The 26,534-nt window shown below is 38.6% G+C and overlaps 1 protein-coding gene across 1 annotated transcript in view; it reads left to right on the top strand.

Moving 5' to 3' along the window:
• The window catches only part of LOC140229113 (uncharacterized), a 131,139-nt gene that overhangs the window by 92,822 nt on the left and 11,783 nt on the right, over positions 1–26,534 (top strand). Inside the window, exons 10-16 of the mRNA XM_072309378.1 lie at positions 455–521; positions 2,927–3,121; positions 7,455–7,595; positions 8,784–8,888; positions 20,989–21,034; positions 22,964–23,070; positions 24,372–24,499. Of these exons, the coding sequence (XP_072165479.1) occupies positions 455–521; positions 2,927–3,121; positions 7,455–7,595; positions 8,784–8,888; positions 20,989–21,034; positions 22,964–23,070; positions 24,372–24,499 (789 nt within the window). The remainder of the gene's footprint in view (positions 1–454; positions 522–2,926; positions 3,122–7,454; positions 7,596–8,783; positions 8,889–20,988; positions 21,035–22,963; positions 23,071–24,371; positions 24,500–26,534) is intronic.

A 26,534-nucleotide genomic window follows, 5' to 3' on the forward strand; every position in this document is an offset into this window, starting at 1 on the left:
CATGAGCAGGGTTGTTTTGTTCTTGTCAAGCTAGTCTGATCAGATGAGTATGGATAGTTGTAGAATTGAATGGTTTCTTATTCTCAGGTCTTTTCAAGTTTGTTCCTTCTCTGTCTGTCTGTCTGTTTGTCTCTCTCTCTCTGATGTTGATGCTCAAGCATTTCTCTTTATGTTTCCTAAATAAACGTATTGTCAGGTCTACCATACAAAAAAAAGAATGATAACTAAACTAGCAATACAGATAATCTCATTTCAAAGGTATGTCTGTTGTATTGATATTTGGTTATGGTTCTGAGTATAATTGTCTTTACTTTAACTAATTTTTGTATTTGTTTTTGCATGAGTTTTTCTCTTTTGTGTGTGTTTTTTTTTTCAAGGAAAGAGAATTATCAAGCCGAATCATTGATGTTTGTGATGTTGTAATGCCATCATTTTTTTTTTTCTTGTCATTCAGGTTGCAATCCTTGCCAATAATTTTGATTTGGCGGAGTTGATACGAAAACATTCTGGGCAGACCCTTGGTGCGTATTCAAAACGTGAGCATGCTGTTCCCCTTTCTGTCTGTCCGACACTGTTTCGTTAGCGTGACGTCGTCGTCTCCTCCGCATCTTTTTTTTCGTTTTATTTGCAGTTGCGTGTGTGTGACAGCTCTTGTCATGCTTCGAGCTTTTTAAGTTTGCAGCATCTTTGCAGTTTGTCTGAAGTCTTTGGGGGTGAAGTGTGTGCAAGGTAGCACCCCACCTGTGGAGAAAAGAACGAAACATTATTACTGAAACAGAAATACTGTCTAAGTAGTAGAATGCAACATGCAATCACAAGATACATTGTACATCAAATAGTTGAGGTCATTGTAAAAGCCAATGTGCCTGGTAATCTAAAGAATAGGAACAACCTTGACAAGTCTCTTTTCCTCTCATTTGATGATGCACAGATTTATTCCTTTTAATGACTTCAGCATTCACATTGATGCAGCTCTGGATACAACAAAGGTTGACACAATAGCAGAAGAAATAAAATAGTGTAGTATAGAAATGGAAGATGAACAGAATTTGTAAATGTCAAAAGGCAAAGGAATTTAGTAATTCGCTGATGCTGTGAAATCTTTTTTTTTTTTTTTCAAGTTGATCTTCTTCATCTAGAAATCAGTTTCCTCATACTTGAGACCACAAAATGTAGAAATACATTGTGTGGACATCTATTTGCAATAAACGTTTTACTTTTATAAGTTGCTAAAGTAATCAAGCTGTGATTGCAAACAACCAAATTAAGCCTGCTGTAGATGCGTTTTGCATAATTGATAATGAAACTGCCCTTCAAAACTTTTTTAAAAAATTGTATGTCTAACTTCAATTTGGATCTTTTAACAAAATTATGGGTGAAACTGCCCTTTAGAACTTTAGAGCAAAATCATCTGTCAAATTGCACTTTAGAACTTTAAAGCAAAAGTATATGTCAAACTGCACCGTAGAACTTTAGAGTGATATTGTGTAGTGGACTGCAGTTTAGAACTTGAGCATAGTTCAGTAGTTTCTGAGAAATTTATTTTAAAGTGTGCCACAGCTTGTAAATGTATGTTTGTGAAGAGTTAGTGTCACTACTTGCCACAAACACCAAACACTTCTGAAGAGTTCCAGCTTTCAGTGTGATTATAATGAAATGATTGTTTGACAATCATCAAAGTACCCTTGAAGGTCAACAGTAAAAGTGTCGTGTATGCCTGTTTGAAATATAGATTTAAAAATGAGGAGAAATTTTTAAAATTTCGTCGAATCTTATATCGTAAGTTCAGTGAATTTGATTGCATTCTATAAAGACAGGGAACTTTGATGAATTTTATGAAAGCAATAAAATGTAATAAATTTTACATAACCAGATACATAATGAATATTCATGTAATGGCTTAGGTACAGTGGCCAAACAAATCATAATACAAGAAAGTTTTTAAAAATGCCTGAAATGCCAGTCTTTATTTTGAGTATGGCTTGCTTCGCCTAGACTAATTTTATAACATTGTTGCAATACTCTGCAGCAAGGTGTAGCTTTACTGCATGACCCTCAATGTGTGCACATTATTGCACTGTGCTGGCATGGCATTGATTGCAGTACGCTGCACGTCCTCGCCTTTTTACACCAACTGAACTTTTCAGCATTGCAAGATGTTAACAAACCTCACTTCCTCCATTCGAGAGGTGAATGTGTATATTCCTACCATCAGCACTTTAGTTTAAGTTGATGTTTGCTAGACTTTTGTGATCATATTGCACATTCAGTTCCAGTTCCAGTTCTTTTTGTATGCATGTGATTACATCATTCAGAAACCAGTATGCCAGATACTACTAACTCTAATTACCTGATACATTAGGCACTCTTTCGTTATGAGAGCAAGGAGGTCTAGCTTGTTACAAAGATAGTGAAACCTTTTTCTGTCACTTGAAAACGTTCAGCTTCGTATCAAATTGCTCTCATCTGCATGTTTTTCCCTCACAACGAGCCACTTGAGATATTGAAGGGCATTCAACTTCTTGTGTCTTGAGTGTTAAGCTTGCATAGATGTATCTATGCTCTTATCTTTGCTAATTCCTTGTAAAGAATTCATGCAAAAGGCAAGATTCAGTCCTGGAATTGGTCCTCAGAGCACTGTCAGAAGGTGCCCATAGCAAAATACAGCTCGTCAAGGGCACTGTTTTAAATGGGAAAGTTGCACCCAGAAGAAGTAACATTATACAAATGCAAATTTCAAATTTCTGGTTTAATGCAGAATAGTGTGGCATTGTATTTAGTCATATCGTATTGCCTTTTTTTAGAAATCAATATGAGATTTATTTTATAAGTGTATTCATAAGTTTGTTTGCAATGTGGTAGCAGTAGTAGTTTTGTTAGTAGAGCAGGAATTAGAACCTCTAGTTTGTTTTTTTCCCAACAACAGACGCGTCACAAGACACACCGACGTACAGCAAGCGGCGGCGCTGGGCAAACTACATCAGCCAGAGCCAGTCGCTGAGTCAGGTGTCCGGCCAGGCCTTTCTGGACCAGAGTCAGGACCGGTACGGCCCCCGGTCCCGCATGTCCCTCGCCACCATCCCAGGATCACCGGAGAGGAGTATTGGCAATGGATCGGCAGGTGAGAGTGATAAAGACTTTCTTGGGGGGAGGGGGGGGGGTGGGGATTGGGGGATGGGGGGAGGGAGGGAGGTCTGGGGACTGGTGGAGAGTGGTGGGGAAGGGTGTGGAAAAGGAGGGAGGAGTTTTTGTGGCTCTGTGAAAATTCTATGGAGTTTCAGTCACAAGGTCCCTGGTTCAATTTCCCTAGATGCAATGGCTATGTCCCTACACAAGGAACTTCATCCTCATTGTCTAGTTCTTTGGAGGGAACTTGGGAGCTGCCAGTTTTCACATCCTGTGGTCACTTGATTCTAAGCATTCATCGCTGCCTTTAGCAGTCACAGAAAACTCAAATCAAATCAAAAACAGAAAATATTTCCCTATCACCTTTGACCATAGCAGAAACTGTCCTGGGGTTTGGGAGGAAAGAGGAGGAAAGTAGAAAGGGAAATAATTCACCTTCATTTGCCCAAGACCAGAGGAATGAGATTGCTGTATCAGCCAGGGAATGTTGAAATGTATAATTTTACTTGTATCATTTTATTTTATTTTCCTTTTTTCTCCATTGTTTTCTTGTTTGTTTGTTGTGGTTGTATTTTAGTTTAGTTTGTTTTTGGTGGGGTTTTGTTTGTTTGTTTCGGGGGGGGGGGGGGGGGAGGGGGAGGATTTTTTTTTTGGGTGGATGTGAGGAAATTGGAGAATGACAAAATACAGTGATTCTCCTGTCTGGTCCAATGTATGATGTAGCAGCTGCACATCTCATGTTTTGAAAATGGCAAGAACTGAGTAAATATCTACTTTCTCCTGATTTACATGGACTTCAAGGCATCATACTAAGTCAAAGGGAAGGATGAAGTGGCTGTATTCAGCCGACTGTGTATTTTTTGCTACATTGTGCTTCTTGTTGACATGGAACTATTGTTAAGACGTCAGCCCACGGAGTTGAATGCAGGGAACTTTTAAACTAATTTGAAATCAACGTACTCTTTGAATTCAGGACAATATTTGGACTGCTGTACGAAAATATCATCTCAGTGGTAGATTATTCATTTATGGTTCTGATGCTTCCAGTATTAAATCTTTGATATTTCAGCCAGAATGAACTCATTTCATCTCAAGACTTTGTGATCTTGTGCAACTGCAGACTTTGCTTTGACGTTTTTCAGATTATTAGCTCTGTGATTAATACCTGTTGCTAACTTAGTCTGGTTTGGTTTGGGGTTTTTTTCTCCAAAAATGTCATGGAAGAAAAAAAATATTAAACATTTAAGACATGAGATATTTCTAGACTAGATGCAAAATGTGTCCAAAGTCTTTACTATGCATTTGTTAGTAAATCGTTGTTTAATGAGGCATATTAGAAGCTTCTGGTTTGATGTGATTCATTTTATACCTTGCCCTTGAGATGCCTTAAAAAGAGCTCTCATGAACCAAAAATAAAAGCAAGCTCTGCAAGTGGTTGCTCTGATTACTTCTTATTTTGATCCTGGTAATGCGACAAAAATACAAAAGTCTAGTCTATTTTTTGCCACTACACCTGTTCTCTAAAGATCAGATATGAACATGATTGTCAAAAGAAAAAAAAAAAAAAGATCAAGTTACAATTTGCACACAGGTGGTGTGGAATGGTTTATGGCAAACATACTTGAATGTGATATACTTGGAACTATTACGGTTATGCAGCAACAAGGACTCCTACTAATACCTTGTGAGTGCTTGCTGGTTGGTTGTTTCAACTTTGTATGTTTGTCTCAGTCTCTTTCTATATGTCTTGTTTTTTTTTTCTCTCTCTCACTTTAATCATTTAGGATATACAGCAGATCAATTCATAGCATGATAACTATATGAACAGATAAACGGGGAAAACATATCACAAATGACAGCTGAGGGAAATGATACCTGTAGGTGAATGGATGGCAATGGAATATGATGGGGATGAAATAATGAATCTGAGATGAATGGTATATCAAGTAACAATTAAAATTTATGACTGACATACAGACGTCCATATGTATACATGCACTTGCATTTGTTTTTGTTTTTTTTTATGCCTCCGCCAACGAAGTGGCCGGAGGCATTGTGTTTTCGGGTCGTCCGTCCGTCCATACGTCCGTCCCGTTTTGTTTTTGTCGATATCTCAAGAACCGTGAGGTGGTTTTGCATCAAACCTGGTATGAGGGTATATCCTGGGGGGATAAAACTTTGTTTGGATTTTAGGGTCACGGGGTCAAAGGTCAAAGGTCACAGGTTATTTTGTGAAAAAAGGTTGAAATTTCATGTTTTTCTCCATATCTCGCAAATGGTTCAAGGTATCTTCATGGAACTTAGTATATATGCATGTGCCGATGGGCAGTGATTATCTAGGGAAGTTGGGGGTCATGGGTCAAAGGTCAAGGTCAACTCCTCAAAATATCACTGCTTTCCTTATATTTATGCAATGCCTGAAGGATTTTTTTTTTTTAACTTGATGTATGCATGTATAACCCAATATATATTCTGTGGGAAGTTTCTTGCCAAAAGGTCAAAGGTCAAAAGGTCAAAGGTCAAGTGAAAGTGCTAAATTGCACTTCTTCCTCCATATCTCAAAAGTAACTCAAGGTATTATCATGAAACTTACATATTTGTGCATGTTCTACCTAACAGTGATTCTCTTTGGAACTGTGAGGTCAAAGGCCAGGTTTAGATAATACTATTTTACCATTTGATACTGAAATTATACTTTTTCTCAATACCTTGAAAATTACTCAATGCATAAACTTATAAAAGGGTCAAAAGTCAAGTAAAAATCATCAGTTCCCCCAAATACCTGCACTCTGACGTTTTAATCATTCATCCAATCAAACCTAGTTCTAGGAAAGTGAACATTAAGCACATTTGTGGCAAACCTGTCATTTTAATATTTTGCCAATTGTGTGAAACTTTCATCACACATTGTCAAGACATTGTACTATAGACCTATTAGGAGAACCATGCATTATGGCGGAGGCATACACCAGTCGCCGTAGCGACATTTCTAGTTTTACACAAGATGTGGTTATATGTTATGTTTTATGTTTTAATCTGTAAGTTTGTCAAATTTGTTAGACATTCCTCAGACTTCCTCTAAAACAAGATGAATTTTCCAGGGATTCAGGCAGCTTCCTCGTGATCTGTCACAGCTTACTAAATCCATGAAATAGGTGCTGTGCACTCATGATAAAGTAAAAGTCAGTTCATGTTGAATTGCAATTACCCCTCCCTTGCCGGTATATGTCAGTTTTAGTGAGGAAAACTGCTCCTCTCCCTCCCCCCCCCCCCCCCCACCCCCCACCCCCATTCCGCACACTCTAGATAAAATGAAAGTCTGTTGGTGTTTGATTATAAGTACCCCTTTCCTTGCCCGTATGTGTGGGTTTTAGTGAGGTAAACTGCTCTGTCCCCATCCCCCTCCATCAGCTTGCGGTGAGTAACGAAAATCACTTGAGGGTTAGAGCGCCATGTGGCGAGGTGGAGATGGGAGCATGTAGCAGACATTCAGATTTGCGTTCCCCGAAATAGAAGAGGTCTCAACCTCAAAGGAGACATTAGTCAAGAGCTATTCTCGTCGCCTCATAAACCCCCTCCAGTGTCAAAACAGCTACGTATGCCATCCCCCGTTCCCGTATCGCATCACATGTTGGAGTGTCTCTGTCGTCTGGCTGGGCTGTCTTGTGTCGAGAGGGAGGTGATTTTTTTTCTTCTTCCTCTCCTTTTCTTTTTGCAAGCTGTTGGGACAGAGGTAGCTGCCATCTCTTTAAACTGTTTTCCCTCCATCTATTCAGATTCCATCAGTAAGATTCATTTGAGTTCTTGTTGGTGTGTGTGTGTGTGCATGGCTTGTTTATGAATGTGCATGCTTGTCATTGTGTGTGTGTGTGTGTGTGTGTATATGCTTGTGTGGGTGGGGGAGGGGGAGGGGGGTTAGTCTTTTATTTGACAGCTGTGACCTGTTAAATAAATCTTGTGGATGTCACACTCATTCCTCAAGGCTACTACTAATCTGTTAGTCATGATTTTGGTTTTTCATGGACAAGGTCTCTATTTGTTTTTGTTTTTGTTTTTCCAGGGTTGTTGCGTCATGTAATTTGTGTTCTAGTTCATCCAGTTTGTATTCATCCCTTTGGTTAAACCTTCTGTCTGTCATTCTGTGTGTAGTTATTTGTTGAAACTATTGTGCTGGATGTTCATTCTCTTCTCACCTTTTTGTTGTTGTTGAGATACACGCACAAAACTTTTCCTTTACATTTGACATCACTTCAGAGTCATTCTGAATGTATCAATAATGAATGTGTCATTAACCTTTTCTCTTTCCCTGCATTGCCGTCACGTCGCAGTGGGAGTTCATCCAGGACAAGACCCGATGGTCCATCGGAAGATCAAGGAAGCCCCCAAGGGGCGGTACTACATGGCCAAGCAGAACTACTCCGCCCAGGAAGTGGGGGAGCTGTCACTGCACAAGGGGGACCATGTGGAAGGTATGTGGCATGTGTTGCATATTCTTTAACCTGCAGAGTCCCGGGGAAAATTTTTTCAGCTGAAATTATCTTTTTAGGGAGGATTGTTTGTTATGTGTAAAGTGCCTGTTTGAATAAAATTTAACAATTTGCGAGATTGAATATTATTTTTGATTCAGTTGAAATTGATCGAATGGAATGTTTCATATTATCTTCAAATACATACAGTTTCAGTCAGAATGTTCCCCCCCCCCATGTAATGCATAATGTTTTCATCTGTTCAGTGCCTGTCTCCCAGCCATACATGTACTTGTACATGTACAAGATCATGTACATTGTATTTGAGCATGAAAGAGGTTACTTGATTGACACATCAAGGGACGACAGACGTAAATGCAGCCCTGAACCGTTGTATGCCCATCATAAACGTTTGTGACTCTGACCTCCGTTCCACATTAGTTAACCGCTTTGTCACTCCGTTCATGGAAAGAGTTGACTTTAAGCGTTCACGTAATCCTGAAAAGGAAGCAAGTCGTTTCATGTCCTCTGAGAAGGATCATGTTGGCAAATGATATACTAGTGATAAGGGGGCCGCAGACTGAGGTACTTTTGATGACTTTGCCATCATTGTTCGCTCGAAACAGCAATGTGTTTTTATCTGTTGCACAATAGGGATGGCTGCCGATTTACAAGCCATTTATAGCCAAAAGGAATCTTAATTGAACCCTTTATTGTGTACGCTTTAACATTGAAGTCCCCACAATTGCGTAACGTTGAGTGACTGCCCATCCATCCCACCCCCCCCCCAAAAAAAAAGCATTACTTCTGGTTTTCCTCCTGACATTTAGGTGTGAGATGCACATACTCATTGTTTTGATAGCACTTATGTAGGTTTGCTAACCTTCACCATAGAGTGCCTGTGAGCTGTTTAACCCTTTGTATGATTTCGGTGCCAATTGGTACTGAAAACTCCATAGCATTCTACAAACTGTCCACAGTCACTGACACAGAGAGGGTTAAACCGAAATTGAAAACAAAGTTGAGCCAATTTTCTTGAAAATAGATGTTTGTTGCACCAACTGCAGCGTGAATTAAAAGAGTAATAATGTGTTACATACTGTGTACTCACACTCAGAGCTTCCCTCTGAACTAATTTCCGTCTGGCAGTACCATGCGAGAGAATGAGTGATAAACTTTTCTCCCTTGCAGTTGTCGCGATCGGAGAATACAATTTCTGGCAGGGCAGAGTTGCCCACAGTATGGGCTGGTTCCCTTCATACTGCGTGACTGAAATCTCGACAAAATACAGGAAAAGTAAGTTCGACATTCCTCCTAGTCTGTTGGAATACTTCATTCGGACAATTTGGCTGTGGATATGTCGGTTCTTTGGCCGTTCATAACGTGCTAAAGTAATGGAGAGCTAATCTTTCAAATTCTGAAAGTTCCTTTGAGAAACTTATAATTAGTTTCTTCAAGAAAGTTATAATTATGTTTGTCTCCCTGTCACTCTAAGGACTGTCTGTGACAGTGGTTTCATGCAATCTCTGCCGACCACAGCAATGAATACGCCCAATCAGATTCATCCACTTTCGCTACCACCCATCATGCATTAGAAACGTGATTCGTTTGATTATGTTTGAAAGTACATACGTCATCATTCGTTAGCGCGAATTTAAATTAAAATTTTCTACAAATATTTTGTAGAAACAATGATGTATCATGTCACAGCAATCTGCCCAGTGCATCTCACCCATATCTATGTCTTGTCGCATCACATGGTGATGGGAATGATTTTGATGCTGGTGAAAGTAATGACAATGAGGATTGATTGTGGTGATGATGATACTAAAAATGATGATTTTTATGCAATTTTTGTGGTCATTGACCCAAATGCCAGTATGCCATTTGAACAGTTTGAAACAATGTCAATTCTGCCAAACATTTTGTTGTTGTTGATTTTGTTGGTTTTTTTGTGTATCATAAACACACAGTATATTAATGAATAATTGCTAGATGATCATCATGCATAGCACAGTTTTCCATGCAGATGAAAACTGCATGTAATGTAAATAATGACATGTGATGATTCATCATGTAATATACATCCCATGCCCAGTAGGCTGTGATTGACCATTCTCAAAGGTTACTACATATTATCAGTGTTGTTAATGTTCTGAGTGCGCATCACGTATGTTGCAAAATACTTGGACTTTTGTGCTTAATTGCACACATTGTGGTGTGCTGGCCTCATTACTGATGTGAAGGGTTTATGCAAATGTTTGTAATTGCTAGTCAAAATAAATTTGCCTGAGCTGTTATCCTTGTACAAATATAAGACATTCCACAATGAAATACCAAGAAAGAACATTTATTGGATGTTCTCAGATCAATTAGTAGCTTGGCTGGTTTTGCCCACGTGTATGCTAGCAGACACTTGATATTACAGTGAATTTACCAGTATTTAGATTCAAAAATTTGATTAGTTTTTGATGATGTTTTAGTATTTCAAATCAAAATGGAGATTTGTCATGAACTCTTGCTTTTAGGAGCAGGAGTCTTGCATTTCTTTTGTTCCAAGTATGTGCGATATTGAATACCTATATCAAAGTATCAAAGCTTCAAATTGTGCTGTGACATTTCTCAGTCATGCTATGTGTATGTAGACTAGAACAGAAAACTGTATCCAAATATAAATGATATGAAGGTAATGTAATTTGTAAGGTACAAGATCTCATTCCTATCATGCAAATAATATGTTAAACGCACCAATTACCATGTTGAGACAGCTCCATGAAGAGTGTAAAATTGAGAAGTGTCAATGGCCTGTTTACAGGATGCACAATTTCCTTTCACACATAAGCTTCTGGCCACATCTCAGCTGCACCCTCATATTGAATCATACACACCATGAGAAATGGCTGGCTGTGTTCCGAGGGAAAAGCTTGTCCCTGAAATGCCTGTGGGGATCAGGGAAGATTTGCCGTGCCTCTAGTCAGAGACCGCAAAGCGTTCAGTAAGCGCCGATTTTAGTGGGATGAACTCGCCGGCGTCGAGCAGACGATACAGATCTGGTAGTATTAGTGCCATCACCCATGGCAACAAAGTTGAGAGAAAAAAAAATATCTGTGTGAGGAGGGAGTTTGTCTTTCATCATAGTTTGTCTGTCATATGAAAGAAATATTTTCCTTATACTGTTTTTTTTTTTTGCCGCACACTTACTTTTTTCAGCAGTCATACTCCCAATTTGAATTTGAGCTGAACATGCACAAGTTATGTGAGAAGTTTTCACACCGAGTCTAGGCTCTATGTCATTAAAAAAAAAAGTTGGTATGATAGCAACTCCAGTTGCAATGACAAGTGTCATGGTAATGACAAGAATCCTACTTCCTGATTGGCTGCCGCTGGAAGAAGCTGCCATTACAGCTACTTCCCATCGTAACATCTTCGATGAAATGAGACAACCCTGGACTTGCAATATAAAGAGGCGTTGACACTGTGAGGCCATTGAATCAGTGATTTGTGAGTTGTCAGTATTGTTGGCATGACAGGGTATGCTCATGAGATGGCATTCGTGAAAAAAAAAAGGTCAAACTTACGAGGTTTATAGGACAACATAAAGATGTCTGAGCACACAAAAAGGTCACTGAGATAAGGAGATTCACTCTATAAATCAAAATTTTTACGCAGTGTAAAATCAGAAGTACACTGTAATGACAAAGCTAAAAGCCGTCTTCAGAGCGGTATTGTTAACGTAATAGTGGTAATTATGATGATTGTAGCTTGCAGTTGTGAATAATTAGATGTGGAATTGTGACACTGGTATTGACATGATAAAGAAATTTTTGGTGGTACTAGTAGTAATGATTATAATGATAGTGATGATAATTCAAATAATATCAATAATGATAATACATGATGATTATAATGAAGCTAATAATGATAATGATAATGACAGTGATAAAAAGATAATGATAGTAACATTAGTAGTAATGATAATACATGTAGTGATGATAGAGTCTAGAGATACATGTGTAGCCATATCCAGTTACTGCAGTTAAAACTATTGTGTTAGAGTTTCCCTGTAGCACCATTTGTATTAAAGTTTGTTTGCCTGCAGAATGGGTTGATTAAAGCTAATCTACTTAATGGGATTTACATTGAAACACACAGGCTTGTTTTGTCATTGGTGCCATCATCAGTAATCGAGCAGTAAAAAATTCCGGCGAACAATGGATTTTGAGTGATGAATGTGCCTCAGATGACCACCTAATTCCTTGAAGAGCTTTTCTTTCTCCATTGTTTGCAATCAAACAACGCTTTCTTCTTCTTGTTCCTTTTCTTTTAATGTCCTTGTCTGATCTCATGGCCATTTCTGGTATAATAGTGCTTACTGGTACTTTTTCATTGGAGGGTTTTTGTGTGTGTGTGTGTGTGGTTTGTTGCTTTTCGATGCTGCTGCCTCAAATTTCAGGGAGAAATCAATGAAAGGTTTGTGCGATGTGATACTGCTTCAGTACCTTTTTTTTCTGATTGTGAATTTGTGTTTGTTAGTGGCTGTTGAGTTCATGAAATCTAGGTAACTTAATTCTGCATTTTATATTCTGGCTATCTGGGATGTGGTGCCACTGTATGCCTTGTCTGTCTGAGAACCACAAAAATGCAACATTTTTTTTTTTTTTAACCCAATCTCAAAAGTTTTCTCTGAAAGTACGAGAAATTGATAAGATGTGTGTTGTTAGCATGAAATCAGCATTTATCATAAATACATCTGGATGATGAATATGGTTTTTATGTAGTATCCATTCAAGAAGTGTAACCTACTCATTAACTCTCATTTGCTCAACAAAATAATTTCATTTATATATAAGAAAAGTTGAGCAGTTTATTTTGATAAATTAACGCAAAGACTTCACTCTATGCTATGTTAAGGTAAATGAAATAGATACAGTAACTGTTTAGAAGGTCTCAGGTTTGAACCCCAATGGAATTTCATTTTCTTTGCTCAATATTTTACTAATGGATGATATTCGTATATTCACACGACATATGGCATGAAAAGACAACGAAGTTGGTGGCTTGATTGTTTTGTCGACCTATGCTGTCAACTGTCTTGCTTATCAACACAGGTCCAGCAAGTAACTATTTGACCAGTCTCTGGCCACCGGCAGTGTTCTTTGTGGATAATCAGGCTTGCAGTAGGGCTTTTCATGTTTGCGTTTGTGTTTGGTTTTTTTTTTTTTTCCTCTATTTTGTTTTATAACAGTCTGCTGTTGACTTCATGATGGCCATACAGATAAGGGGTGTTCCATGTTTTGGAAGTAATCCTTCTTTTTTTTTTCTCTCTCTCTCTCTCGGTTTTTCGGTGACATATTGTGGGGCCTCCCTTGATGACTCAGTGTTCAAAAATTTGCCACTCAAATTCAAGATCATTGCCAAACATTCCAGCAGTGGACAAAAAAGAGAGAGAGAGGGGTTAGGAAGGAAGGGGAGGTGGATTCTCTCTCTCTTTCCCTTTGGGTCGTGTTGGCTCATGAAACAGGGTGGGACCAATCCTGTCGGAGATTCATTGTAAAAGTCAGATCAATCAACTGACATTTGAGATTGGGGTGGATACGATTGCCCAGAGCATAATTGTAATTTCTCTTGGAAAAAAAAAAATGGCAAGAACAAAGAATGTTAGGAACTTGGAGAGAGGTTTCATTAGTTTAAGTTTGAGTTTCATATACACCTGTACTTGCTTAGATTCATATTTTGCACTGAAGAGTTGTGCTCCTGTTTAAAAAAAAAAAAAACTTTCTTATGAGAGAACTGCATGACATGGTAGCATGATCCATGATTCTGTCTTATTATGTTTGTTTTTAATGGGTGTGTGTGTGTGTGTGTGTGTGTGTGTGTGTGTGTGTGTGTGTGTGTGTGTGTGTGTATCAGGGACAAAATGTGCTAGGAATGCATTTTTGAAAGAAATAATTTGGAGATCACAATATCCAATCTGATCTGTAAAGCTTTGAAGGCCCCATTTCCGGTTGACAAGTTCATCATGATTAACTGATGGGTGTGAGATCCGTCAATCATTGTTTTATGCAGTACAGTCATTGTGACATGTGCAGTAGCTCCGTTCAAAATTGTTAAACTTTTCTGGAGGAGTCATCACATATTTCCTTATTCCATCATTTCCCTTTACATCATTGTTATTTTTTCCAACATTGACAACATCTACACTTTTTATGCCTCCGCCCGAAGGGTGCCAGAGGCATTATTGCAAAATGTATTCTTTTTGTTTAGTGAAGTGTAAGAAAGGCAGAATTACCTGCTCAGCATTTCCTAGTAGCATTCCCACCCCACCCCCCAACTTCTGTCAGTATCTTAGTGGCACGACCTGGGTGTTGTAATGTGTGACTGTGTATTTGCATGAGGTAAGGATTGTAAACAACATTGCTTGAAGAATAGGAGTTGTTTGGTATGTACACATCATTCATGTTTTCCCAGCGTGTTCAGGCCACTACTGTCTTTCTTCTTGGGGCTTTCCTTCTTTTCTTGTGTTTTCTTTTTCCGTTTGGGTATTTTGTTTTATTCTATTTGATTGTTTGTTTCATTTTATTCAGTAAGATGTTGTATGTATGTTGATTAAAAAATAGAACATATATAAACTTGTAATTACTCTGAAGGGTGTGGTCCTGGTATTGAAACTGAAATAGTCTATCTTAAAAGGCTTGCTTTTTCTGTAAGACTTTCATATTAAAGTCTGTCTTAGGATCTGGCATAGCAAAGTATTATGTTAGCTAGATGAACTATATCAAAAAAGTGTGTAAACCTTTTTAATGCTACTTTTCATAATATCCTGAGAGGAAATTCATGAGCACTTTAAACTAAATTATGAAATTGTTTTTTTCTCCTTACTTACGATAGGACAAACACAAGTTACGACATCTGTCACAATGTTGGGTGTGTCTACTGCAAGCAGTCAAATCACAAGAGGGATTAAAAATTTAGACCGACTTTGAAAATATTCTTTTTGGATAGTAGAGCATGTGGTAAGAATTATACTTCCGCCATGACATTTTATCACACCTCTGCTTGTAGCGTTAGTTTTGGAATGCGGTTTTGATTTTTAGTGTATTGCAAGTAGATGAAAGAAAAATATAGCAGCAGTATGTGCATCACTATCCAGTTCGATTGATTTAATTTGCCGCGCAGAGAAACTTAGGGAGTGAATCTTGAACTGGTAGTAATCTGAAATCATTACTCTTCTATGGTTTTATGAATAAAGGTTTAATTTTAGTCAGTATTAATATTAAGATGATGTCTCATTTTATAGTCTCCTCTTCAGTAGTACCTTAATTTAAAATCATTAGACTGTTTGTTATACCCTCCTTGAGAATGACTGATAAATTTATAGAATCAGTGTCTCCTGTTATCAATGGTACAAATTGTAATGGCATTTCATATGGGCCTAATGCCTTCCTGATATATTCAGATAAAAAGATTTAGACCTGGGCTTTGATGAAAGACTAATAGGGCAACCTTAAATGGCTAGGACATAATGGATTAGGGCTGATTAATCGTATCTTAATTGCCCCTATAGGATTAAGAGAGGGAAAAGAACAGTACTGGTAGCATTGAATTTAGCTCAGGAACTGATATCAAGTTGACCATATGAACATTAAAAAAGGTCTTGGAAGTGAACATTTGATCATTCAGATTATTCAACAAAATTGAAAGACTTGTATGGAGGCTAGAGTTGTGGATAAAGAATTGTGGTTTTGATTTGAAAATATATTTTACTGCTAGCGTGTTCATATTAATACAACTGGGGGGAAAATAACAGCAGTGATTAGGTTCAGTTTTGAATTGTCCATAGAGAGTGTTAAAAAAAATCTCATTTGTAAAGTTCGAAAGTAACATGAGCCTTCTTCCTATTTCTGCCGAGTGAAACAGAAAATTCCTGATTTTCATAGAACCTGGCAGAAGTTTGGCTATTTTAAGCTATTGATTGGTTTAAAGAAGCTGACAAAAATAACCAGCGGGAGTGACGCAAGTGACATTGATAGCCACGCAGACTCACAGTTGCAGAAAGTCCAAGACATACAGACAGCCATCTATCCAGAAAAACAATTCAGACCTAAACAGGAAATCATTTCAAGAAAAGACTTATTTTTTGTTTTGTTTTTTTGCATTGTACACAATCTATACAAGGCCAGTACAAGACTACATTTGCACTGTGCTTATAGTTGTACATTTATAATTGTGGCACCTTAGATATTTTCATCCTCTTGATCAACACTCTGTGTTGTCCAGTGTATATTGTTTTTATTATTAACTAGTGCATCATGAGTAAAAGTCTGAGTAATTGAGGGGGGGGGGTGGGAGGAGGAGGAATTCCAGGAAATGGTGTTTACTGTCCCTTTTCTTTTTGAAACCCCTCTCATTCATCGGTTGCTCTTTAGGATTGGAGATGGGCAGGCCATCTCCTAAGTTTCACAGTCACGTTTTTTTTCTGTGGGTTCCTCTTTCCTGCCCTATATATGCTTCTCAGAAGAGGGCAGTGGACTTTGCTCACTGAGTGACGCAGCCAACAGACCACTCCTATGCCACTGCGTCTCCAATTGCACCATAAAATTAGATTGAGCAGAGAACAAAACTATAGACACACACACACACACAAACACACACACACAAAGCAAGAACAACAACATAAAGTCAGCTGGGCTTGTTCCGATAACGTAATGACTCGTCATAAAAGCGGCAAAGATCATCGGGGAGAGGTGGAGGTATTTGCGCTGCTTTCGTGGTTGCTGGGGGACGCACCAGCGGGGGAATCAGTGTGGTATATAAAGAGGGCAACTTCCCATTTTTAACCTCATTCACAATCACAGTTCTGCAAGGGAAGTCAAAGGATATTAAGCGGAGATGATCTCTAATAGTGTGTATCAGTAAGAAACCTGAGCCATCATAGCTGGATTCCATTACGCCCATGCATTCATTTTTGGTCCTGTCATTCTTTGTTTCATTGGAGGGTTGTTTTTAAGTTCTTCAGAACATGTCCATCTTTCTGTTATCACTGGATGTGATGTGCATGCGGAGAGCTTTGGATTTGAGTGGAGGACTGGGCTTTAGTGTGTGGCGCATGGATTTGGTGGAAATTGACGCAGGGGGAAAAGCTTGCCCAGATTTGATCCTTTGTTGGATTATTAAAGCAGGAATACCATTTTAATTGCTGTGTTTAGTATATTCATGTGAGGAGATACAGACATGAATTAGATCTACACTATTTGCTCCCATACTTTGGTAGCTTATATGTTGTGTTTTTATCCCATTTTTTTTTTTTTCAGTGAGATTTATCTATGGCAGAATTTGTAGCTGTGTGACTGGTGCAATATCATGTCCATTATATACCATTAGAATCATTCAAGGGAGATGATGATGAAGAATGACATCTTTCTTTTTATCTCCTGTATTTTTATCATATATATATATTTATATATATATATATATATATATATATATATATATATATATATATATATATATATATATATATATATATATATTTTTTTTTTTTTTTTAGTTTATCTATCCATTCTTCTGTTTCTTTTCTCTTTCTTTTATATCTCAATCTATTCCCCAAGTGACACTTTATATGTGTCTTTATTTTACCCAAAGGCTTTGACATTGTCAATATCATCTAGAAATATTCTCTTCAGAATAACATTTTTCATAGTAAATTCTTTCATATATTTATATACATGTACTTATAATATATTTTTTCATATACTTCCTGTTACAGAATTCCTAGAAGAACACTTTGATCAAGAGACAATATCAATTTGCAGTGTGTCCATTCACATATAGTCATAGACTGCATTTGTTCAAATAACAAAGGTGATTTTTCATACATGATAACATTCATCAGATATCTCTTGAAAGCAAATATTGAATGATGTTCCTCTTCATTGAGTAAAGTTCATCTTCTATATTTCATATACCAATTGTAGCAACCCAGACTTGAGCTTACTGTCTTCATGAATTAAGTTTTCTGTGCGTGGTTTACCTCTTCAAAAAGCTGTCAGAGTGCAAAACTAGCTTCTCGTGCATGTTTCTTATCAAAGAGAGAAACAAACCTTAAATACTATTAAAGTGTAGTCCACGTTACCTGCAATCACAACTAGCTGCTGAATTGCATGAGGTTTCCCCGAGATGTGAGAAGGAGTAGATGTTGATTCAGTGGGTAGATTATCTACATTCTTCCGCTGTGACTCATGGTTGTCCTTGTTTTGTTTTATGTTTGTTTGGGGATTTTTGTCATCTTGTGTTTTATTGGGACTGGATTTGGCAACTCTTTGCCCTTTGCTCTGTTTTTCCACAAAAATTATAAATCTACACCCTCAGAAAAAAAATGAATGTGCAAACATGATTTTAGAGTTTGTCTCATTTCAAAGAAAAGTTTTGCCTTTAACCCTAAGTTTGCATGTATTTTGTTGAAATATCTTTTAGGGGAAATAACCCTTTGAAATGATCAAAATGGCATCACATGTGTTTTTACTGCCAAGTTTGTAGCATTTTACATATAAGAAAGATGAATGAAATAGAAAGGCTTTTCATGTGCAAGTATTTCCTGATATGGGATTTGCTGTCTGTTTTGTACCCAGGAATATCCTGTTTGATCTAGGATGTGGTAATCTAATGAGGTGTATGTTATTGTCATTCAATGAGAGGGGACAAGTTGATTTGAGCATTGCAGGGACTAGAAGCAATATAAAACAAAACAAAAAACAGCAGTCGTGATGTCACACTCAGTCTTCAGTAGATGGGGGTTATTTGGTTACTCAACCAGGGATGTATTAAATTGCTTTCTGCAGACATTTCTGTGCACAACACCTCCCCTGATCTACCAGACATAATGCCAATCAGGCTCACAATTTCCTTTCTGGTTAAAAACAAGAGATATGTATATCAGAAAATTTCTCAATCAGCAGAAGGGGAACTGGTTTCAGTAGTGTGCAGTACTTTAAAAAAAATCAAATCAACAATATATATATTGAAACTGAAATTGAAAGAATTTAGCATACACTGTGATAATATTACATTGCTATCAGTACATTCCTAATATTAGAATTAGCATTTTGTATTTGCAAATGGCTACTAAAGAAGTGATGAAATCTGTTCAGGGCCACATACAATGTACATACCTAAGAGAAATATGTGGTGCACTGTTCAGCCTTCTTCCACCTAAAGTGATATTACGATAGATAAAGATGATGATCGTGTAATGCACACTATGTCAGGTGTGAAGAATATTAGTTTGCAGCAGAAATGAACTTGATAAAAGATGGATGTTTTCTTCATGGCTTGATGAAGTGTAGGTGAGCAGAAAGAGGAAATAGTCACTTTTTTAAAATCATCCCTCATTTGTGGTCAAGTGTGCTGTTACCTTTTTAGCACTGACAGCCATGTTGTACATACGTCATCGTCCCTTCGGCAAAGGAAGGAAAAAAAGTCCTCTTGCCTTTGGATGCGGTAATTGATAATGAAAGCATGTTAAGTCTGTTCCCCTCCTTATGTAACCTAATTTACACCAGACATGTACCTGTTCACTCTCACCGAGCTACTTTGAGGGCCTATGTGACACTTCCATCCTTTTCCGTTTTTCGACTTCACAAAAAGTCTGCCATAGTTGAGAGATGAGCACTGCAGGGGAATTTCAGAGCTCCGTGATTTTTCGCAAAGTTGATTTCTTCATGTTCCAAATACCAGATATCAAAGCTCAAAACCCCCTTTCGATGATCAGAGGAGTGGTAGTGTATTTGGTTATTAACCCCTTGGGTACTTTTAGTGACAGTAATCAAAGAAAACCCTGTGGAATTACTCATTGTCCAGAGTCACTGACACAGAAAGGTTTAAGTCCTCCATTAGCAACTTTCATTGAGGTGTATGATTAATTGGTGGGGTTTGTGATTTGCGATTGGTGGCAGAAGCAATGGTGAAAACTCAGTTCAGATTTGATCTGCAGCTTTAGCAACTTTGGCAAATCAGTTCTAGCTGATTTTTAAAAGCAGTAGGGGTCCAGATATTTGAAATAGAGCAGTTTAAGGTTTGTTTGTTTGGTTGATGTTTGGTGTTTGTTTGTTTGTTTGAGGGGGGTTTCAAATCTTGAGCAAAAAATGACCATCAATGGCCATCAATGCCATACAATTACTAGTCTGTGTTGTGAAGGTTTTCGATGATATCACCACCAACAGATCTGTCTAGACATTTGAGGTGAATAGAGCAAGGCATTTTGGATATTCCTCTTCCTCTTGTCAGTTCTTACTTTTTTATTTGTTTACTCACTGTGTCATTTTCTTATCATTATCTGTAAGTGTGTGGTGCAATACGGATTTTGTAAGACACTCCTAGCGTGAATACGGTGAAGAAAACAAGCTATTGTATTCAGGAATCTCATGATGTGAGGTCACTCTCTTACGGTGTTTTCGTCATAATTTGTGGATACTGTATGGTCCTGCAGAGGGACTTAAAGCGTGAAAAGGTGCTGTACAAATCCCGTAGACAGTCTAGTATTCTGCAAACAACCTTGCATGGTCTACAAGAGCTGGGTACTGTGCAGTGTATCATAACAACCCATCATTTTGTTCCGCAATCAAAGCAGTGTTGTGGATGACACCATTGCCATCATCGTGCTCACAAGTTGCTCATTGTACAGTTGGGTTGTAGTAGCTACTTATTCTTGGTCAGTTTGGTTCTGTTCTGAGTGTGCTCTCTGAAACGCTCTGAAGTTGGTGCTGCTCTTGAGCATTCCAAACAGCTTCATTCTCGGTGGAAGTATTTCCAACGGAAAGCTTGCCCTCAAGGGCTCAACCTCACTGCGATTAGTTTTTTCCTCTTCATATCCCACTGTTGGGCAAATTTTTTCCCCCTGCTGCCAAACCATGCTGCTGCTTTGTTGGTGTCAACTATACTGATGCCACCTGTGTGGATCTTATTTTAGCGTCACTTCCTCTCCCCCCCCCCCCTCCTCTCTCTTGTGCACTGCAGTGGAGCCAGCAGAAACATAGCGTCTTCACATTAACAATGGGAGCTGATTGAACCCGACAGATGGACATGTGTTACTGTCATCGGGAGCGGAGACCGAGTGAAGAAAATACCGAATGCCTTGGAAGAAACTCTTTTAGTTTAACTTTAGCCGGGACCACCGTAACTTCTTTGTGCCAGGAACCACTGTAATTTGAATCGTTGGTGACGAATATCTATCATCACTTATATGTTTGGTGAAGGAACACACTCTCATCAAGTAGACTCATATGCCAGTCTGCAGTTTTTGATAAACACTTAAAGAGCTCTTGGATTCTCGCCATTATGAAGAAGTTTTTGAAGAAACGGCGATCTGTGAACTTAATGAAATTATCTTCGTATTCCTCAGGTTCAAGTAAATTGGATCTAACAGAGGAGGAGCCCATCACGAATAGGTAAGTCATTTTTTTGACAGTTGACCTTTTTTGTACGAGCATCCCGCTTTAAACTTTTCTTCTGTGATTGTAGCATTTCAAGAAAGACTTGTTGCTCACGGGAGAAGTTTTAGTTTTTGCAATCGTCTTTCACTTATAAGAAGAAAAATGTTCACAGTGAATTTCAGTTTTGTAAAGTGGAATACATCATCATAGAATTTAACTGTTAAGCCTGGAACATCCTCCCTTTTCATCAGCAGCAACATTGTGGAAACAAAATGAGATTTGTTTTTAACATTGCGCACACAAACTTTATAGACATCATATTGGATCGATTCCAATTAGCAATGAACAATATGAAAAGGAGGGAGTTTCCCAAAGCAGTAGGGCCATAAATCTAGTAGAGATAACATTTTGTTCTACCACCACAGTTTTTCCCTATCTGTATGTATTTACAGGTAAGCTAGGCAAAGTGTAGATCACAAAAAAGAAAAGAAAGAAAACACAAAAACTGGCAAAACAAAACCGAAAGCTGAGATAATCTGGATAAAGCTTTAATAGTTTTCTTGGCCCTGGTGGCAAAGTGATAAACAGATTTTTTCGAAGGTTTTTATTTTTTTTTTTTTTTGAATCAATATTGTATGTATAATTGGGGGGGGGGGTTGTATTCTATTTTCTGTTTTGTTTTGTTTTGTTATGCTTGTGTAACAGTTTTGAATACTGAGTAGTAGAAGGTAATTGTTGTAGTGCCAGGATTATTGCTGTAGAGTATTGTATCACATAATGCAGTATTTGCTTCCTAGTTACATTTTCTTGTCTTACTTTATGAAGTGAAATGCTGAAAAGGGCCTGATTTTTTTTCACCTGTGTATGCATGTGAGTGTGTGATTTGCCTTGTACATCTTGTTTACCGCATGTTGTTTAACTTCCTCAATGTTCAACATTTGTCCTCTAATACATCATATCATATTCCACCTTTTTACCACCTAGTATTTCCTCCTACTTCCTGCATTTATAAATGAACCTGGCAGGCTTCAGGATTTACGAGTATGTCATACAATATTTTTTTTTCTGCTCGCTGACTCCTGTCTCTCCTTTAGTTTGCACTGCAAAGTGAATCTAAAACTGATAAAGGAGAACAAAGGCATCTGTTTATATCAATCTGGTAATCAGTGCAACAGGTGCTATTGAAAAAGTGAGAAGCTGTACAAGTTTTGATGAGTGAGCACATTTTTCCTTTAACCTTGCGATCATTCTCTGGCAAATCCAACATTTGTGCATTAGCAATATTGTGAAAGAATCCTTTTTCGAGTTACAAGTTTCAGTTTCCTTGGCTTAACAGTTCTTTGAAGGTGCTTTTAAAAATTGCCCATCTATTTGTTAATGTGGCAATCCCCTGCTGTGCTTATGCAGATGATTTTTCACATGTGGTAGCCATTTTAAAGCATTGACATCTAATTGTAAAGATGGGAAACTGCTTTCTTGAAGATTTGATGCCAGTGTGGATTTGAATTCTTCTAGACAGCAAAAGAGATATTTAGGCTTGTATAAGATTGACCCTATTGCTATGTTTTATTGATAAGCTATATGGCAAGACGAGGTATTCACTATCTTTTGATTTAGACATGATAGTTGCTGCTTTCCTTAAGGGAAATGAAAAAACACCAGGAGAAAAGAGAAGCAAGCATTTTCAACTTCACAAAACTGTCAGAAGAATTTTGCTTGCAGATATCTCTGACCACAGAGCATGAAAGGATTATTTCTTCTTCTAAGATAATCTGCATTTTTTAATGTCTTTTTTTGGGGGGGCATATTTGTTTGTGTGTCAATTGGGTTGCCCAACTGTGAAGGGATTCAACCTTCTTGCTGCAAACTAGCTGGGATTTAGTAATTATGTTATTTTGTTTTGTGGTTCTTCTTCCCCCCCCCCCACCCCACCCTCTCATCCAGCGTACCCTCATTTGATGGCAGGGAGCAGCACCAGACCAATGAACCGAGGATCAGCTGTGTGCAGAGGGGAAAGAAAGGCTTCGGTTTCGTCCTTCGCGGGGCCAAAAGTAAGTTCCGGTCTGCTCCCTTTGCGTATTGCCTATTGTATTACTTAATTTTGAATTGAGTGGTGTAATCTGTGATTCACCGACCAGCAGCTACCGGTCTCGGGTCAATTTACATTTCTCTCATCATATCACTCCCCTATCCGTTAGAACTTTTAAAAGTTTGTGAATGTGAATACAACAAAGACTAAATTCATGAAGCCCCTCTTTTTACCTACTCCTTTGCCATTTTTCTTCCACTGATGCCAAGTTGCATTTTTTTTTGTTTTTATTTTTTGTTTTCATTCTATTCTTGATGGGAGAAGCGGAACTCCTAATATCTTGAAGCAAAGTGCATTCAACCGCGCCATCCTGGCGTACGGTCCTTTATGATCTCTTCCAATGTATTGACACAGGAGCCATTCTGCCGTCAGTGCAACTTAATAGCCATGCCTCATTCGTCAGACACGCTCATTGTGCACATTCTCGTGTTGCTAGGTCATAAACAATGAATGTAATGTGGCCAGGTTTGCCTTTTCCCAAACTGCTTATCACAATTACTGCAAATTCAGAAAATTGGAACTACACTGCTGAGGCCGAAGAATTGTCATTGAACCATGGCAGCTTTTAGTAAAAGAAGAAAATTGGTCTTTTGAGATGAAGAGGGGTACAGAAACATACATTTTCATGTGAGCATCAAGCTTAATGGTGTTTGCAACAGTGTAACAAGAATGATCCCAACTTTGATAAGTTTGCAAACATGCTGACCCAGTCATCAGAACCAGTCCCTTTCCTCATGTTTGAAGAAGCTAATTTGCACAAATTTTCAACCCCTGTCTGTTGTGTGGTAGTCACATAAATCTCATGTGACAACTCAAAGTGTGTTACTGTATTGCAGATCTATACAACATCAAGCAACTGCTGGATCTTCATTCCCAAACTGTTCAATTGGTATATTGTGAAGTCAGAACAAAGATTCTCAGACTGTCCCTCATATGAGTGATGATGAAATCGAACAGATCTTGTCTAAATTTATGATATTTAACTGAAATGTTGGCTTTGAAAATTGCATGCCATGTGCAGTTGTATCATTCCATGGTGTATAAGGCAAGAAGTGATCCAGTATCCTGTGTATTCTCACAACTTGTCGAAAAGTAATTAATCAACAACAAAAGAAATAAGTAATTCTTTTTAGCTGAACATAGTTTAGGATTGCCATGTAAACCCATATTTTGCCCTGATGTGTCTATTCATCTGAACAAAGGGATGACACAAATCTTTTTCCCTCTTTTCCACTTCTCCCCCCCCCCATTTCTATCCCACAGGTCCCCAGGGTGGGGCTGTTGCCTTCACTCCCACCAAGGATTTCCCCGCCCTGCAATACCTGGAACATGTGGACAAGGGCAGTCCAGCGGACAAGGCAGGGCTCAAGATGGGAGACTTTATTCTAGAGGTGAGTAGAGACCTCATGCCACACACATTAGGATGGAAATTCTTTCCTTACCATCAATGGCCTGCTTGCATACAGTGTCAGTGGCATCCAGTGGTGGTGGTGCCAAAAGGGTTAGGTGAAAAATGCCATTTGGTTCCATAACCTGGCAAATGCATTGCTTTGATTGAATGAGAGGTTGGCTGGTTCGTGAAGCCACTAATCATGCCCATCCAGTGTTTTCGCCTGACTTGTGTTGAAAGAACAAAAATTAAAATGTAATTGTGTTTGTCAAAATAAAGTCGCGTAAAGCTCACGTGGTTTAAGCCTAAGGAGTATAGTTGTGGGAGATTTTGTGTGTGTTTGACTTGCACTCCTTTCATTCTTGGCATGGGTGGGGGGGGGGGGGGGCAGAAGGTGATGTGTCCCTCCGAGGCTGTCCTGCAGCTCAACTCTCATGTAACAAGACTGCTTGACAAGTACGCTCCGCTCAAGACTAGATCAGTAACAGTGCGGCCGAATAATCCTTGGTACACGGCAGAAGTGAAGGAGGCTAAGAGGCGCAGACGCCGCGCAGAGCGCCGTATGATCAAGTCTGGTCTTTGCATTGACAGAGAGCTGTATCGGCAAGAGTGTGAGTCCTACTACAACCGCCTTGCCCACGCTAAGTCATGGCACCTAAGACAGGAGATTGCTGCCGCAGACACCAAACAACTTTTCAATATCATCAAAAAACTCACAATTGCACATCCGGATTCTGTTCTTCCTGACCATACTTCAAATCTTGAACTGGCCAATCGGTTCGCTGAGTTTTTCGACAACAAGATTAGCGCCATTGCTTCTTCATTCCCAGTGTCTCCTGAAATCTCTTTCTCAAATTCCTCTCACATAGATGTAAACACCGAGTGTGTATTTTCAGAGTTTGCTTTAATCACTGAGTCACAAGTGAAACGTCTCATTAATTCTCTTCCGTCCAAGTCATGTTCTCTAGATCCTCTTCCCACATGGCTACTAAAAGAGTGTCTAGATGAATTTCTTCCTGCAATAACTCACATTCTGAACCTCTCATTGTCATCTGGCGTAGTTCCCGAGCACTTCAAAAGGTCTCACATATTGCCCCTTTTGAAGAAACCTAGTTTAGACCATAATGATTTGAACAATTTCCGCCCCATTGCTAATTTGTCTTTTATTGGTAAAGTTCTTGAGAAAGTGGTGGCTCGCCAACTCAGAGATCACCTCGATGAACACCAGTTGTTTCCTACTAGTCAGTCTGCCTATAGGAACTTTCATTCCACAGAAACCGCCTTATTGAAGGTACTCAATGACCTCCTCTTAGCAGTAGACAAAGGCCACGAAGCTGCTCTCCTGCTTTTAGATTATTCTGCTGCGTTTGACACTATCAATCATGTGATTCTTCTGAACAGATTAGAGTCCAACTTTGGTCTTACGGGAACAGTCTTGAGATGGATTTCATCTTACTTACATGACCGCCACCAGATGGTAAACGTTAACGGCGACCTTTCTCAGTCATTCCCTCACAAACATGGTGTCCCCCAGGGGTCTGTGGTTGGTCCTTTACTATTTATTCTATACACAGCCCCTCTGTCATCTGTAATCAACTCTCATGAAGATATTCTACATGTTATGTATGCCGACGATACTCAAATTTATATAATCATACAACCAAATACTCAAGTCGAAGCACTCTGCAAACTCAGTAGATGTGTTGAGGATATTAAGCAATGGTCATGTGATAATTATTTGAAATTGAATTGTGTTAAATCAGAATTTTTATATGTTCATTCTCAGTTTAGGCGAGGTGGTTCTCTCACAGAATTTTCCCTCGAAGACAGTACTATACCCACCTCTCAATCCGTCAGAGATCTCGGAGTTATTGTAGATAAGCACCTGAATTTTCAACAACACATTAAGAACTCATGTCGTTCTGCTGCTTGGGGTATCTGTAAAATTGGTAAAATCCGTAAGTTATTGGATCAGTCCTCCACTGAACGTCTCATTCACGCATTTGTTTCTTCTCACCTTGACTACTGCAATTCCC

The sequence above is a fragment of the Diadema setosum genome, chromosome 5 (assembly GCF_964275005.1).
Source record: "Diadema setosum chromosome 5, eeDiaSeto1, whole genome shotgun sequence".
Taxonomy (NCBI): Eukaryota; Metazoa; Echinodermata; class Echinoidea; order Diadematoida; family Diadematidae; genus Diadema; species Diadema setosum.